This window comes from Lacerta agilis, chromosome 14 (genome assembly GCF_009819535.1).
Source record: "Lacerta agilis isolate rLacAgi1 chromosome 14, rLacAgi1.pri, whole genome shotgun sequence".
In the NCBI taxonomy this organism is placed as follows: Eukaryota; Metazoa; Chordata; class Lepidosauria; order Squamata; family Lacertidae; genus Lacerta; species Lacerta agilis.
In genome coordinates, this window is record NC_046325.1 from 19536437 (window position 1) to 19554644 (window position 18208).

The 18208-nt window shown below is 41.7% G+C and overlaps 1 protein-coding gene across 1 annotated transcript; it reads right to left on the bottom strand.

The window, feature by feature from the left end:
• Positions 1–3574: 3574 nt before the first annotated feature.
• LOC117057552 (serine protease 27-like) lies at positions 3575–12713 on the bottom strand. The gene is made up of 7 exons (XM_033168402.1): positions 12635–12713; positions 11335–11355; positions 8780–8945; positions 8059–8333; positions 7163–7203; positions 6344–6550; positions 3575–4076 (listed from the first exon to the last, which is right to left on the bottom strand). The coding sequence occupies exons 1-7, from the start codon at positions 12690–12692 to the stop codon at positions 3831–3833; spliced, it is 1014 nt and encodes a 337-aa protein (XP_033024293.1). The 5' UTR covers positions 12693–12713; the 3' UTR covers positions 3575–3830.
• Between the last annotated feature and the right edge of the window lie 5495 nt (positions 12714–18208).

Below are 18208 nucleotides of genomic sequence, written 5' to 3' on the forward strand. Positions count from 1 at the left end.
GCCTTTGACATGCACAAAGCGGCCACATGTAGTGAAGTCAGGCTGTCAGTCTATCTGGCTAAGAGTGAGTATTTCTACAAGGTCTTGACTCAGATTCACACAACTGTTGACTGTGGGAATGCAGAGGATGTCCCTACCATTAGACGGACTGAGGTGGCTTCCTTGGGTGGCAGATGCCTGGGGTAGGGAGGTTGTTATCTACTTAATAGAGGTGGTTGTAGTTCTACAGCCATTCCTCCTGGCCCTCTAGCCATTCTCCTCTATTGGAGGGCATAGCTGTGTGTGCCACACAACCAGCCCTCTGCCCCTTAGGCTATCATGCTGTTCTGAGGTGAGGTGGAGGACTCTATCCTGCCCCCAAGGCTGAAGAGCCAACTTCCAACATAGTCAGCTGGAATGGAGGGGACTGCCATTTTGTTCTTTGCTTCAGGCGACATTCACACTATACATTGAAAGCACTATTGCACCACTTTAAGAGCATTTTTGAGAGACACTTTCATAGAGCTATAATTTGCAGAATGGTTTAACTATCAACCCTTCTTCTCGGGGAGCTCTGCCGCCTCCCAGTTGTTCTTTCCAAGGCCACCCGCTTTCCACGGAGTTCCAAGTTTCATTGAAGGATGTTCTTCAGTTCCTGTTGCCTGAGGAGACAATTGCACTTGTTCCATTTTAATCTTTTAATTAAAGGGCAATTTTCAGGGGATCAGTTTGGTTTAGCAGCAACATAAGAAAGCTGAACACTGCGCTGTATTATTAATATAACATTGTGCTTTGTAAGCAATATATAAGAACAGTTCTGTTAGGTGAGAGCAGAGGCCTATGTAGTTCAGCATTCTGTTCCCACAGTGGCCATCTAGATGCTTATAGGGAACCTCAAAAGGAGGATATGAAGACAATAGCCCTCTCCTGCTTGTGACCCCAAAAGTCAACCCATTTACCAGACGCTAATGCAGAGGCAGAAACATATTTTGTTGAACTAAGTGCCCCATTTTTGCCTGGCCAGGTTCTGCAGGATGTATGGTTCATTGGTAGAGATGGGCAAGCATGTCATTTGGGGTTTCTATCAGTTTCTCCCCCCCCCCAGTTTTATGTTCAATTTGATCAATCTCTGCAGCAGTTTAAAAAAAATCTTCACAAACCTTTCTGTGCATTTTCATACATTTTTGCAAACAATTTTGCCTAATATAATGCATGATTTTCCCTTTTTAGGGAAGTTTTTAATGTTTGATATTTTTGTATTTGATTTCTGTTGGAAGCCGCCCAGAGTGGCTGGGGAAATCCGGCCAGATGGGCGGGGTACAAATAATAAATATTATTATTATTATTATTATTAACACACACATTTCTTTATGCATTTCCCCCTAATATGCACATCTTTGTGGTTTTGGATTTTTTTTGGGGGGGGAGTTTGGAGAATTGCATTTGGAGAAGTGTGAATTTAAGTAGATACCCAAGTTTCGATCTACATATTGGTTTGGTTGGTGTAAATTCAGGCAGATGTACGTTAAAATGTGAATGGAATTAATTTGATAAGTAAGGGCTTGACAGTTATGGAGGCTGTGTGCACAGACACAAGACTTCATACCAGTGTGTCCATCCTGAAAATAAACTTAGCATTAGAGTGTGGAATATTTCCAATTTTCCTTTCCATGTATATGTGTGTATGTGTGTGATCATGAAAATCATCAGCATTTTAGTGTGTCTCCGAATATGCACATATTTGCAAAACCAATTTTATCTAACTTAATGCATTTTCAAAAATATTATTTCTGTTAACATAGGCATTCAAACACACACTTTAATATATGCATTTTTGTACACATTCATATTTTGGTGTGTTGCTTTGGAAAGTGTAAATTATATTGGGTTGCCTTTAAATGTGAACAGAACTGAATTTCTCTGCCACCTCTCATTCCTTTCCCCAGATTACTGCCCATTCAGATAGTCATTGTTGCTGAATGTGTGGAAGTTGTAGCTATTCTACAAAAAGCATTGGGTGTGGACAGTTTGTGATATTCCATGTTGTTATCTGGCAGACTGAAAGGCTGCTGGTTTCTTAAAGAAGAGCCAGAATAAGAAACACCAAGATGAATGTCACAACATGGGGCATTGGGTGGTCCACCATTTTGTCTACCAAACCTGTTTCTACTGTCTTGTATCCACTTGGCATAGAAAGGCACTGAAGTGTAGATGCCTTCACAGCATCTTCCCAAGCTCATAACCCCAGCCTGGTCAAAATAAAATAAAAAAATTCTTTCCAGTAGCACCTTAGAGACCAACTAAGTTTGTTCTTGGTATGAGCTTTCGTGTGCATGCACACTTCTTCAGAACCCCAGCCTGGGTCCAACTTGAGTTGGCAAACAAAGGCTCTCCTGGAGTCTCCCTGTGGAGAAAGATATGGGAGATAGATCCCACAATGACACCAGAGCCAAATAAGGTAAAGGAGATGGAGTAAGTGTATCAATCAGGGATGGGAAACCTGAAACCCTCCATATGTTGTTGGGCTTCACCTCGCAGCAGTTCCATCCAGCATGGTCCATGGTCAGGGATGGTTGGAGTTGTTGACAAGCAACAGTGAAGGGTCAGAGGTTACCAGTGTCTGGTTTAAATCTTTAGTATCTCCAGCATTTACTGGCGAGGTAGTTCTAGTGATTCTGTTAGCCTCTGCCCCTTCCCATAACATCTGGGCCAATGGTCTAACTCAGTACAGTGGTACCTTGGTACAGTACTTGAACGGCTTGGCTCCTGAAGAAAGTGTTCCAGGTTGTGAAAGTTTTTCAGAAGCCGAACATCCCATGCAGCTTCTGTGGCTTCTGAATGAGTGCAGGAAGCTCCTGCAGCCAGTCAGAAGCAGCACCTTGGTTTTTGAATGGTTTCGGGAGTCAAACGGACTCCCGGAATGGATTAAGTTCGAGAACCAAGGAACCACTGTATATGCATGCATGCAGGATGCAGAAAGAAGAGGAAAAAGCTCAGCAAAACATAAAGAAATGGAGGTAGTTGAGGCAGACAGAGATAGTACATAAAAACGTTCTCTTTCTCTTTGTGTATACACACAAATATTAAAAGAGAAAAGAAGAAGAAATAATAATCATACAAAGAATAAAGCAGTAAAAATATAAGTATTTTGTAATAATTTATTGATAATTTTAAAACACTGAAACATCACAAATAAAAGATCAAGTGACTGAAGAAATTCAATTTAAAGTTCATAACTTATTATGTCTTGTCCCAGGTGCTGAATTTATCTACCACTTGTTTCCACGTCATTTAAAAATGTCAATTAAAAACGTTAATTTTCTTTTAAGAATGGAATGACAGGCATCACTTCCAGCATCACTGTAAAAGTCTGAAATATCATAGCTTCCAACTGATGTCCATTGATGGAAAACTCTCAGCTTCTTCTCCAAGTGACAATCCCGGGTTCTTTGGGTGTAACAGTGAGGTGTCATGGTTAGAGTGTTGGACTAGGACTTAGGAGACCAGGGTTCAAATTTCCAGTCAGCCTGTGGGTGACCTTGATCTTGTCATACAGCTGAACCTACCTCACAGGGTTGTTGTGAAGATAAAAATGGGGAGAAGGAGAGCCATGTATGTCATCTTCATCTCCATGGATGGAAGGTGGGATCAAAATTTAATAATAAATGCTTAAGCTATGATCAAATGGTTACAAAGGAATTGAAACGTGGCAAGGCTAATGCCTGTATTAATCAGAGAAGTAGGGCTGGTTTCCCTGGATCTACTGCATGTGGTGATTTAAACAGAGTCCTCCAGCAGCCTAAATATTCCAGGCAAGTATAGGTAGGACGGAAAGCCAATATATTGGTTTTTCACAGAAGGGCTAGCAGAAGAGACACCAAAGTGAATGTCACAACACAGGCATTGTGTAGTTGGTCTCTTTTGCCGCCACTCCCATTTCTACCACTCATCTTGTCTTGGATCCAGTTGGTATAGGAAGGCACTAAAGTGTAGACGCCGAGGTGGCGGCTTTCAGCACAGCCAACTCCCCAACTTACAACCCCAGCCTGGGTCCAAACTCCTTCGAGCTGGCAAACCAAAGGTCCTCCAGAGTCGCCCTGTGGAGAAAGAGATGGGAGATAGCAGAGGATCTACGGTGAACACTCTGACATCAGATTCTAAATCCTGATCCGGTGAAGCATCTGGAATCAGTGTGATAATCAGGGGCGGGGGAAACTCTGACCATTGCTGGACTTCACCGCCTTTTGTTGGTTGAAAGAATGGTTTACCTTAGATAATGCTGATGTATTAGATTTGGAAGGTCATGATAATGTGTTTGGTTGGCATGCATATTTGTGGTATGATAAGATTAAAGCTCACAGTGGATTTAAAACGCATATAATTAGGAAATCTCTGTTTAAAGTTTGGCTGAAATGTAAAGATTTGTTAGAAAGGAAAACGCCCAGATGGTTGTCATCGTTAGAAGCTAAAGCCCATAAAAGAGCAAATATGGACAGACAATGGCCAAAATATAAAGACATTTTGATACAAGAAGGAGAGAAATTCAAGTTAAAACCATATGAACATTTGAAGGAGCATGTTACAGACTGGTTACAGTACTACCAGATAAACGAGACATTCAAGTCAGATAGAAAAATTGGTTTTCAGATAGAAAAATCCAAGTTGGAGAATAACTAATAGAACCAAACAACAAAAATCTTTCCAGAATGTACAATTTGTTGCTGGAGTGGCATACTAAAGATGAGATGGTAAAATCAACAATGATTGAATGGGCAAAGGATGTGGGGCACAACATCATGTTGAAAGATTGGGAAAAGCTATGGAATACAAATATAATATTTTCAGCATGCAGTTTATTAAGAGAGAATATTATGAAGATGATGTACAGGTGGTATTTAACCCCTGTGAAACTAGCCAAAATATATCATGGTCAGAGTAATAAATGCTGGAAATGTAAACAAACAGAAGGAAACTTCTTCCATATGTGGTGGACATGCCCTAAGGTGAAAGACTTCTGGGAAAAGATATACAATGAAATTAAAAAAGTGTTGAAAAACACATTTAAGAAGAAACCAGAAGCCTTTTTACTGGGCATCCTAGGCCAGGACATTACTAAAAGTGATAGAAACTGGTTTTTGTATGCCACAACAGCAGCTAGAGTTTTGATAGCTAAGAACTGGAAGACAGAAGAATTACCAACGATAGAAGAATGGCAGATGAAAATGATGGACTATATGGAGCTTACAGAAATGACCCGGAGACTCCGTGACCAGAGGGACGATGCCGTGGAGAAAGAGTGGAAAATTTTTAAATTGTATTTAAAAGATCATTGTAAGATTGAAAGTTAGATATAATGTGAGGACAAGATAGGTTGTAGAGTTGAAGATAGATGATTTAGCTAAAAGATGATAAGGATTAAGATAAGATATAAATTTAATTAATTAGACAAGGATATAATATAAGTTAACAGGTAGGAGATATTAATGGATTTTTTGTTGTTAGAAAACAGAATAGAATTAGAAGATTTTGGAAGTTACAAAAAAGGTATTCATAAGGGACGCAGGAGGAGGAGACAGGAGGAAGTCCCACCAAGATGTGAGGAAGTATCATTATTTTTAAGAAAGTAGTAAATTGTTGTATTTGTTGTGTTTTTATGTTTGTTGTTATTGTAGCTATTTTTTTTATGTTAAAATTTTTAATAAACATTATTTTAAAAAAAATGACAGGGAAGATCAGAAACCAAGAAGAAAACAAATTCAATAAAGCATGGGCGGGGGGATTTATAAGTTACCTGGGAGAAAACTGTAAACAATTAAAAACAATGGGAGGATTTTAACAACACTTGTAACGTAACAAGAATTATGGTAAGAATGAGATTTTAAGGAAAAATAGAGAACATTATACGATGCAGTTGAAAAAGATTAACAATGGAACCCATGGAGGGAAGTCCAAGGATTCAGGGAATCTGATGATTATGATTTTGGTTTGAATGTAAATGTTAATTGTAAAATTGAATAAACAACCCTGAGGAATGACAATAATTCTTTATCACATCAGGCATGAATGGACAAGATAGTTCTAGTGATTCTGCCAGCCTCTGGCACCTGCAATATTTGGGGTATTGCCCAAAGAAGCAGCATCACAATATTTAAGATGAAACAAAAGCAACAACTCTTTGAAAAATGGTACTTGACAATTTTTTCAGATTCTCCCATCTCCCTAGCTGGAGCCAAATTTGTAAGCAATGGCTAAGTACCATGTTCACACAATATAAGTTCATACATAATAACATACAGGGATTTTAAAATGCCTTTGTCTGCCACCTGCAATGGCTGTATGAAGAACAGGTCATGGAGCAACCTACCTGGCAGGAATCTTTCCCACCTTCTGGGTAACCAGCACAGATCATATCCTGCTTGACAGGATCCCTGCCCAGGCCTGGCACTGGGCGACTGTTAAAGAGAATATTGCAGACTTCTCGAATTATGAGTGGCACCTTGACTTCCTGGAGGGTTCGTGGTTCTGGCAAAGGCACTGGAAGAAAGAGAGAGAGAGAGAAATGGAAAGCGCTCTTGCAAGCCAGAGCCGGAATCATTCAAGTACATTCAGACACACACAATTTTAGCAGTGAGTGCATGGAGGGGGTGCACTCACCACACCTCAGAGCACGATATGGTGCTTTCTTTAGCATGCGCAGTGGGATATCATATTCCACTCAGGGGTGGCATGTCCCAATTTGGCTCATGCGGAAAAACCGGAACGTGCCATTGGTGCTGCCACCCACCCCCACAAATCCTCTGTTACCTGGGTAACAGCAGCGATGGCAGATTTGGGTGAGATCTCATCAGATCTCATTGAAGGCTGTCACTGCCACTGCTTCTCTGCCAGTGGTGGAGTCTGTGGGACACTTGCAGGGGTGCTACCTCTCAGTGTTCTGCCGCCTGAGGTGGCTGCTGAAGCCTGCCTTGTGGGTAGGCCAGCTGGGGTGCCACTACTACACCTAAGAGCTGCAGGCTAGCTTTGGAATGAAAGTCAAATAACATGGCTATTTCACATCTCTCAGCACTTGCCACCTTCACTCTGCTTATGGTAGAAATCCCTATGAAAATCCATTCGCACCCCAGTGCAAATTTCTCCTAATATATGCATGCATTTTCATTAACTCATGCATTTTTATACATACTTTACCCCCAGCATTTTTGTACAGATTACTTGACTGCAGAACTGCATAGCAAAATTCAGAGGGTGACAATATTTTCGTTTGAGTATAGTTTGGAGCAAGTGCAATTTATGCAGGTTTGTCTTTAAATGAAAATGGATTCAAATTTCTCTCCCATCTGTCCTATTCCATGCCTCCTTCTTTCCCTGGTATAGCGAGCTGTTCCCACCAATTCATACTGTAAAGCACTGTGGAAGATGACGGCATGACAATCCTGGCACTGAATTTGCCTCCAGAGAGTCAGCATTTTGTGGGAGGGATTCAAGCACATACCAGAATGTTAGGTTTGGGGATTCCAAGTGCAGTATGATCACATCTTTCACAGGGGTTCAGTTCTAGGTGTTCTGCGCATGCACAAAAATTGCTTATACCTAACCCCTTGGAGCTGCCTCAAGAAGGACTAGAGTTGGGGCCTTCTGGATATCATTTGTTTGTGCATTCCGCTTTCAATACTGCCCGCATCTGCAAAAGTTTTGGGGTGGACATACTGCTTCATTTCTCATTGGTGCATGTTCTGTAACTTCCTGCTGAAATCCTTTAACTTCTGATATAAAAAATGTACTGTGACTTTTTTTTTTTGGTCCTACTTCTGTTGCACTATAGTGCAGAAGTGCCCTACCAGATAGTAAGAATGCTAGGACATTTGAGAAGCATTGCAGAAAAATGGAATCATGTGTGGATTGCCCTGTATAAATCTACCACTAATACACTATTATGGAGCAAAAACACGTTGCAGAACGCACCCTCAAAGAAGCACCAGTCTGGAGGCACCCGTAATATTAACCACTATTTAAGCCTTATGCAGGTGAATCAGGATGAGTCTCAGAGTCTGAATGAACCTTTTGAACAACACCCCTCACCTTCAAATTGAATATCTCCCCATCCGGTCACCCAGCAGTATTCATTCAAAGGGAACTGTGTAGAGGACTCTGGCAGGCAGATGGGGAGGATGTAGTTGGTGAACTTTACAGGGGACTTCAGCTTAATTAAAGCAATATCTCCACTGGAGGTATCCAGGCCATTGTAGTCAGGGTGGAGGATAATCTGCTGCAGGTCAGATATCACTGCATTATCTGAGAGATGTGAGAGCTGATAGGCACCTAAGAGGACATTGTAATTGAACGTGGGCCCGATTCTGTGAATAGAAGGGGAGAAACAAACAAACAAACAAACAAATAAACAAACAAACAGATAGATAGATAGATAGATCTGGCAATGCTGACCTTTGAGTTCCTGCTGCTCACCCTAACCCTGTATCCCTCAGAGAACTACAATTAAAAGAGCTCAATTCCCTGGGAAGAGGGATGGTTTTTGAAACCATTCTGAGAACTGTAGCTCTGTGTGGGGAACAGGAGTCTCTTAACAACTCTGAGCACCTGTAACATACTATGGTCCCTAGAATTTTTTGGGGGGAAGCCATGACCATGACTGTTTAAAGTGACATGGTTCTGCTTTAAATGCATCGTACACCTGAGACACCAGGTAGCTGACAGGGAGGGCAGAGGATATTAGCCTGGCCTTGAGCCGTCTTTTGGGTGACGCTTGATAATGGCTTCACAGCATTACCTATCAGATACTCACCTGTTGAAGAAGCAGTGAGCTGCTGAGAGCACCCACTGCTCGGCTATGAGGGAGCCTCCACAAATAGGATAAAAGTCCCGTAAAATGCTGACCTGCCAGGGCCACGACCCATTTGAGGCTGGTTGGCCACCAACAATTCGTGGAGAGGTTATTGGTTGCCCACACCCTGTGAAGGATGAGGAGGAAATGAGAGGACTTGCTATTATGGTTTGCAGCACAGCCATCTTGGAGCTGTTCGAGCAGAACATGACGAGGAGATGAGGAATCAAAATTTCTGAATTTGAATTGGTTTGCCAGTCAGTGTTGGCAATCTTCAAAACAAGATTTCCAGTTATCGATTTTGCTGGATTTAGTGAACATTTAATCTGGTAAGTAAAACTGACTTACTGTTTCTTTACACAACATTTATTGCCCAATAATTTCTCCTCAGAACATGTGACCCAATGCTGTGCATGTTTATCACACGTAAGTCTCATTTTCTTCAATGAGACCAAGGACCCAGCTACATGTGGTGTTAATTATGTGGTTTGCCATTGAGTGAAGTATCTTTTGTTCACAGATTTCCAATGTGGGCTCCCGGATCTGGATTTGGACCTTGATGTGTGCATTTGGGAACTTTAACCATTTAGCCTCACCACAGCCATGATCAGGATTAGGCCCTCCTCTGCATGGGGGAGAGGTTACCCTGCAGAACCAAAGTTGAGGGAAAGGCTTAGCTGAGTGCCCTTCCCTGCCACACTGGGGTCCCAATTAACACCACCTGTACTTTGGCCTTAATTGCCATGTAAGTGGTCAGAGACCTTGAAAAAATTACTGAAGAAGTGAATAGCAAAAAGTTGTTTTATCTGATAAACCAATATTCTCTAGAATATACTAATAAAAGCTAAATGCAAATATTGAGAACATGGAACATTTAAAAATCTCTTTCCCCTAATCATAGGGCTACAGCCTGTGTGTGTGTGTGTTTCTGATTGCTAAATCTTGAATTTCTGAATTATTTCGGGAAACCCAGTTGTATTTTTAATTTTCCATTTTAGCATTAGAAGTGCCCATAGTTAGTCACAGACAGAGATGGGCAAATTTATCAATTTCAGTTTCTTCCAGTCTTCTAAGTTCAGTTCCACACAACTTTGCACCCCCCCAAAGGCCTTAATGAAAATTCACCAGCATTTTTGTACAATTTCCCCTAATGTTAATATTTTTGCAAAACTATTTCCCCTACTATAATACATCTTTGTATGTAATTGCTAACATATGTATTTATTCACACTTTCCTGCATATTACCTGACTGGAGAACTGCACTGTGAATTCTGGAGAAGGGAGAATTTGGAAGGAGAGCTGTGTTTAAGTTCATGTATTGTTTCAGAAAATGCTAATCAGGTAGGTTCATCTTTAAATGTGAACTGAATCAAATTCCCCACCCAGCTCTAGTCATAGATGTGGCAATGGACTCCCTGAGTTCTGGACTCCTGGCTCTCAGTCCAGAACTTTCCCCACTAACTCTACTGTCACCAGAGCTGGAAGCAGAACCTCCTAAAATCTTGGGGTTTCAAGTTTCTATGGGTGAGGGATTAAGATTCTTTGTGTGAGAGGCTTGATGGGTGGGCCTCCATTTCTTTAGCTACGTGGGTAGAGTTGCAGGCAAAGTGGGCAAAGGAATGGATGAGACTGTTATCTTTGTGGAGAAAGGTACATTTCAGCCACACAAAAGTCCAGCGGTTTCTACATCCCCCCACATCTCTTCTGGCAAGGAAGAGGCACCAATACAGTTCAAGGATGCTTTCCAAGCAGACAGAACCACTCAAGGACAGCATGGAGCCTGGCTGGAGAGAGATGTGGCCTTTGGAGAGTACATGGAGAATGGGGAGAGCCTTGAGCCTAGCTTCCCCATCCTTGTTTGTGGCTTGGCTTAATGTCTTAAGGAAGTTGGTCATCTAGAAGACATAGCTTCTGAAAACCATGCAAGAACACCTGGAATGGGAGAAACCTCTTGTTCTATTCTTGTAATGTTCTGGAACCAACTTGATTTGGATCTACTGTCTTCATATTAATGTGGCACATTAATAAGTATCTTATCTGCTGTGAGGAGATTGGATAACATGACCTCTGATTTTAGCAGTCCTTGTTTGGTTTTGATCTCCTCGCAGGTGAAACTCCTGCACAGAAATGCTTCCAATATATTGAATTGCTCTCTCTCCAGACCACATAATTCTGGACTGTCCTCTTTTTAACATCCCCGTGTGCTGATTTTATAACATCCTCTCTATGGCTTGAGGCCCCACCTAACAAACAACTCAAGGTGCAGTTCCTTTTGAGAGATGACTCCCCAACACTCACTAGAACTTTGGTACAATTTCTGATCAGGATCTTTGAAGTTAAATCAGGGGCTGTTCCATCTACATAATAGGCTGAGGAGGATCCTCTTTTTACTGTATGTAATATAAATATAATGAATATGGATGGCCTTTTTCTTTTATGATTTTATTGTCATATATATGCCAATAAAGGTGTTGAATTGAATTGAGATGCTTCCAATATATTGAATTGCTCTTACCTGCTGTTGAGTTGGCAGCACCTGAGGAAAATGAAAAAGCAGGTACTTCAGGTAAGAAATATTGTAGAAGAAAGGTATAGCATAGGATTGTATGTAGGAACAAGGGGAAGGGACCTGGTCAATGCAATGCAATCCATAACCAAAGCAAGAAGCTCCCAATAAACTTTTTTTTTTTTTGAGATCCATGTTTTCATGTGAATGTGTCTGCACAAGATATATATCTTGTAAGGAAATGGGCTGGGGCAGAGGAACGGACTTCTAAAGAGGTTTGTGGGGACCTGACGTAGCATCCTGACGTCACACACACAGTGTTGTGAGGAGCCAGGGAACAGAGCTGAACACCCTCTAAACATTGAGGGGCCCCACCCCCTTAAAAATGCCCCCTGAAAGTGCCTTGGCTCCAAGGAGCAGGTGACTATGGGGTGGGGCTTGAAGGAATTGTGGGGGGATGTGGGCGGTTCAGATGTGGTGGGTATTCCATACTGGCAAGCAATGTGAACAGGGGTGCGTTCCCTAGGACTACAACAGAACAAAGGCTCTCAGAGATTTTAGATGCTTCTATGTAGCAGCAGCAGGGGTACAAGAGAAAGCACCTAGCATAATTCTTCCCTCTAAGTGTAGTAGAGGGCAAGTTTGCCCCTCCACTCTTTCAGTTTAGAATGAGGGACACATGATGAAGCCAGGTAGACTTGACTCTCAAAATCCTTTGCTCTTAGAAATAAGTATTCTGTGTTATCCTGAGCATGTGGTTTCCTTTCCTCGTCAAAGCAACAGCAATTGCCTGCGATTTTGGGTGAAGGAGAAATGCTGTTTGGATAGCTTCCCACCTTTGCATTGCATGGCTTTAAGGTGTAAGATGCATCAACCTTGCTGAGGTATAGGTAAAGGAACCCCTGACCGTTAGGTCCAGCCGCGGACGACTCTGGGGTTGCGGTGCTCATCTCGCTTTATTGGCCGAGGGAGCCGGTGTACAGCTTCCAGGTCATATGGCCAGCATGACAAAGCCACTTCTGGAGAACCAGAGCAGAGCACGGAAACGCCATTTACCTTCCCGCCAGAGTGGTACCTATTTTACTACTTGCACTTTGACGTGCTTTCGAATTGCTAGGTTGGCAGGAACTGCTAGGTTAAGATGTAGTTAATGTGAGATCACCTACAGAAGCTGCATTGAGCTACAAGGAAGAAATGTAGTGGCAAGCTTTTAAATTAAAATATGTTTATAACTCAAGATTTCCTTCCTATCCCTGAAATGAAGGCTGCATGGAGGGGATTTTTGCCTTCCCCGAACCCTATAAATCACCTTGTAGAATGGTCAGCTGCAGAAGCCCCACAGCCAGCATGAAAGACACAGTTGCCATGGCTGTCCCTCTTCGGAAGTGTCCTCTGAGTGGTTGAGCACCAGTCGGTTCTGGATAACAGACGTTTTATTTCGGTCTGAATGTCTTCTAGGATCAAATACAGCATCAAGCGTGAAAGGATAATGCTCCCTTCATTGAATCTGGAGATGCAGCACACAACCCCCAAGTCCCTCAATCCTCTGCATCCTAGCAGCACCAGCACCCCAAATCGCTGCTGATCTCCTGAGACCTCCTGTCTGCATGCCTTGGGCTATGGTTGCCAAACTGTCTGGCAGTGCTTGGGTGATATTATAGGTTTGGAAGAATTAGATAAAAAGTAGTACGTAAGTGTTTTAAAATAAATCAATAAAAATAACCAATTACCAATTAATAACAGTGAAAAGTAGTTATTGGGGTGGATGGGGTATTAGGGCAGGAGTGATACCTCTGGTGGGGGACAGATGGATGCCAACAACAATAAAACAATAAAATAACAATAATGATATATCATTGTTGTTGTTGTTTTGTAATATTTAGCTGATTTACAGATATATACACTTCCCCCTTGCAGCAGATCTTCCACCTCCCTTTAGGGAGATATTGGCACCACCAAGGTGCCTTCCCAGCTCTCCCTCTTGTTGCTTTTGCATCTCTCCAAAACTGCTTCTTCTCTTCATTTCTGCATGCACATACTGTACCTGCTCCTTGGCTTGGCAGAGGGAGCTGGGTGTGCCACCTTCTCCAATCTCAGAACCTTTGCTTCCTGACCAAAGCACTTCCCTGTAGGAACTTTGGAGAGGCTAAGCAGTTTTGGAGGGAGACCACCAGTAAACATTGTTCATGCAGTCTCCAGCTCCAAGGAAGGTGGGAGGAGAAATGAACAAACAAATAACCTCAAAAACAGAGGGGCACCCCCCTTCTTTGTCTCTTTTAATCTACCAGAGGGAGAAAAAAGATACTAGGTTGACAGAATAAAACTGACTTTTCCATTTCCCAATTTCACACACAGAAGCACATCACCCAGTGAGGAAGGCTGTGAGGAAGGTGCAGGGGAGGTTGTATTTCCTGAGAATGCTCAGGGGATTGAATCTATCTCAGCACCTACTCCTGTCCTATTATCACAGTACCATTGAGAGTGTCTTAACCTATAGTATACTATCGTGGTATGGGAGCAGCTCTGTAACGGATAAAAAGGCTTTACAGAGAATAATAAAAATTGCCCAGAATGTTATTGGGCTCCAACTACCAACCCTGGACGAGATCTTCACGTCTCGCTGTTTGAAGAAGTCACACAACATCCTGAGAGATCCCACCCATCCTGCTCACAAGCTTTTTGAACTGTTGCCTTCGGGCAGAAGATACAGGATAATGAAAACTCGAACCACACGCCTTCTGAATAGTTTCTATCCAAGAGCTTTGATTGCACTTAATAATGATCTCAGTGTCAGTAGTAAGAAATAGTAAGCAGTGAGTAGTAGGGAATGAGACAGGATCTTAGGTTATGCTATGCTTTTAATAGGTTATGTTATACTCTGGATTATGTTATGTTTTAATAGATTATGTTTTAATAAGGATGAGAGTGTTGGAGATATGTGCAAATGTGTATGGTAAATCCGGTCTTTGGGTGTTTGATTTTCGTTGTTGTGTATACTGTGTATATACGGACAATGACAATAAATAAATCTTAGTTGCTAAGGTAGCTTTAGAAAGGATACAGTGGAACCTCAGTTTTCAAACGGTTTGCTGACTCAAAAGTTTTTTTGTTTGAGCCATTTCATTTTATTTACGACTTCTTTGTTTAGTAAATTCTCCACTTGCATTTGTAATATCCTAATCCTCACTTTGGCCTCCTCGTTCTTGGGATTTTTTTTGCCAATTCTTTTCCATTCTGTCTTATTTCTTTAAGCATTAGGTTGAAGTTTCAATCTCTGTTTTTCTTTTTCATAGCAGATTGTTGGATGGGGAATCCCCTCATATATGTCTTACTGGCATCCCAAATTATATTAATGTCTGTCCCTTGTTTGTTATTAATTTGAAAAAAAAAACCTCTAATGTATCTTTGACTTTTTAAACTATATCTTCATCATTCAGGTTACTCTCATTTAGTCTCCACCTTTTCATATACTCCTTCTTCTGTGATATTTCCAGCATTGTCGGGTTATGGTCTGACATTACTTTGGGCAAAATTTCTGCTTTACTTGTTCTTGATGCTATTTTCTTGGAAACCCAAATATTATCTATTCTACCTCCCGATTTTTGGGATTCTGAGAAGTGTGTAATATCTTTCCCCTTTGGGTGTTTAATTCGCCATATGTTATAAAGATCAAGATTCTCTACAAATTGGAAGAAGGTAAGAGGTAACTTCCCACCATTCATAACCCTGTGTCTTTCTGTTCTGTCCAAGTCTACAGAGGTCATACCATTAAAGTCTCATATGAGAATTATATTTTCATTATTATGATCCCAGATTTTTTCTTCTAAATTCTTATAAAATTCTGATTTCTAACTATTTGGGGGCATACATTCCTATAATAGTTAATTTCGTCTTTGAACAGTGAACTTGCTGAAATAAATTCTGAACCCAGTCTTTTAATAATTAGAATTCTTCTGTGTTTCCTATTTTATATGGGTTTCTTGGAGGCATATAATACCCCTTTAAAAAGTTCTATTTAATTTTTTTAGATATACTATTCAGTCCATTAACATTCCATGATATACATTTGAGAAGGGATGCCTCTTTTTAAGCCCTTGCCACAAACAATTTCCCCTTACAGGCAACCTGTTTATGGAGCATTCATCCTAATTTTTCAGCAGGGAGATTCGCTGTCACTGTGCTGAGCAGATATTCTCCCCCACTTCCTAGTGTATTTCTCCTCACTCTCATCACAAAAATATCTAATTTTGCTAGGAAGTGGGTTTGTTATGCACAACCTGATTTTGCTGGTTATGTCATTGAATCCCTCTGCCCCGCAAAATAGTGACAGTCTAGAGCTGTCACTCTTTAAACCCGTCTCCTTTTTACACCCCTGAAAGTTGGGGAAAACTTGAGGGATTGATTCCCACTCACCAATCCATCACCTTTTAGCACAGTTAGTTGCAGCAGCCGCAGTACCAGTAAGGAGGGCAAAACGACATGCTCCACTTGCTTCTGTTTCGGCAGTCCTTCTCTGAAGTATCTTCCGGATGGTTCTTTTCCAGCAAATGCCAGGAAAAGCTGAACTTCGATCTCAAATCACTGTGCTATATAATGTTCCATATCAAGGGGAAAGGGTGGCGCTTCTTTGCATTTCCTCCTCTTTGGGTTCCTGAGAGTCTCTCTAAGTCTGAAGTGGGGATGCAGCATATAAATCTCAGTTCTTTGAATACATACCCTCCAACATTTCTCTGATGAAAACAGGGATGTCCTTTTCCATAATAATAATTTTATTATTTATATCCTGTCCCTCTGACTGGCTTGCCCCAGCCACTCTGGGGAGCTTCCAACATATAGAAAAACACAATGAAATCAGGGCTTTTTTCAGCTGGAACCAGTGGTTTTTGGGGGGACGGGACGGGACGGGACGCATACCCCTAAACATTTTGTGAATCTAAGTTTGGCCTCATTGAGATGCAGTATTTCAATATGAGTAGGAAAATGAGCACAGGCCAGAACTCACCGGAACTTAGTTCTGCCACCTTTCAGGTGGGCCCCATTGCCATTATAAGAGAACAAAGGAGATGTTCATGGTGAGTTCCAGCACTTCTTTTTCTAGAAAAACAGCACTGAATAAAACAATAAACATTAAAAAAATACAGGGCTGCCTTCAGACATCTTCTAAAGATTATATTGTTACTTATCTCCTTGACTCAGAGGTCGCATGACTCCATACCTGGCAACATTTCTCCGATGAAAATAGAGACAGCCTAAGGAAGAGTGGTTACAGGTAGGTAGTCGTGTTGGTCTGCCATAGTCAAAACAAAATAAAAAATAAAAAAATTCCTTCCAGTAGCACCTTAGAGACCAACTAAGTTTGTTCTTAGTATGAGCTTTCGTGTGCATGCACACTTCTTCAGATACACTGGGATAAAATCAGAAACCAGGACAGCTTTTATAAATCCATGACTATCCCTGGGAAATAGGGAGACTTGGAAGGTCTGTTGAATTATCTAAGCCCCATTGCAAAACCTCAAATCCTAACCCTCTCCCACAATCCCAGACCTCTCATCTCCCCAATCCTGCTACTGGTGTTGAGAGAGGTTTTTTGGCCGGGTTCCTGTGTCTTTAAGTCAGGCAGCGCCGACTCAAGGCATTTTTGCTGACTGAAGTGAACAATCAGATGCTTGAGGTGGATGAACAGCGACAGACTGACTTTTGAATCTTATTTCAACACGGACAAATCACAGCACCCTCAATGGCACCTGAGTGCAGTAGGGCTGTGTAAGGGGCAAAGGGCAAGCGGCAAGCTATGTGGCATGTACAGAATCATAGAATTGTATAGCTAAGCCTCCATGACTCATCTAGTCCAACCCTCTGTAATGCAGTATAGTTCAGCCCTCCAACATTTCAACCCTCTTCCCTGTAGTATCTGCCACACAGGGGGAAGTGGCAGTTTCAAAAAAGGTTTGAATCCAGAGCTCGTTTCCAGAGTTTGGAAAGGCTTTGTTGTAGTAGCTTTTTGTGTTGTGCTCATCTCTGCTATTTGTACTTGCTGAAACTGGCTTAACAAAAAAACAACCCCGTCCCCTCAGTGTTACTCCATCCCTGCTTTAAAGGTAAAGGTAAAGGTAACCCTGACCATCAGGTCCAGTAGCGGACGACTCTGGGGGTTGCGGAGCTCATCTCACTCTGTAGGCCGAGGGAGCTGGGTCATGTGGCCAGCATGACTAAGCCGCTTCTGGCGAACCAGAGCAGCGCACGGAAATGCCGTTTACCTTCCCGCTGGAGTGGTACCTATTTATCTACTTGCACTTTGACGTGCTTTCAAACTGCTAGGTGGGCAGGAGCTGGGACCGAACAATGGGAGCTCACCCTGTTGCGGGGATTCGAACCGCTGACTGTCTGATAGGCAAGCACTAGGCTCAGTGGTTTACACCACAGCGCCCCTGCTTTACTCAAACCTTTGTATAAATTGTATAAAACCACAATTTTCTTCTCAGTGTACTGCTACTTCTGCTTTACTCAAACACCTGCTGTTGTTTAAACCACCATTTCTTGACCTAACTCTAACCTTGTTCTGGAAGGATCTTGCTGGTGCTAATCTTACATATTATTTGAAAGTTTGGGAAATGGCACTTCTTGAAAAATCACCATATTAATTGAAGGGTCTTGAGGGGTCAAATTAAAGAGAGTGTATGTTTGGTCCGATGTCATTATGTTTGTCAACAATGAGGAACACCATATTGTCTTACATTGAATCTAACCAAAGTCTTTATAATCTGAACAAAAAAATGGAGGCATTGCATGTTATTTTGTATTTCATGAAAATCTTTAATAAATTTTATTTTTAAAAAAACCAGTGAAGAATAGAATCAATTGCTACCGAGGTCTTTCCAAAGAT

Coding starts and splice junctions, on each gene's coding strand:
- LOC117057552 (XM_033168402.1), bottom strand. CDS start 12,692: ATGGCAACTGTGTCTTTCATGCTGGCTGTGGGGCTTCTGCAGCTGACC. Junction 11,356..12,634: donor GCAGCTGACCATTCTACAAG/GTGATTTATAGG, acceptor CATTTTCCTCAG/GTGCTGCCAACTCAACAGCA. Junction 6,551..7,162: donor ACAAAAATGCTGGGGGTAAA/GTATGTATAAAA, acceptor CTGGCTTGCAAG/AGCGCTTTCCATTTCTCTCT.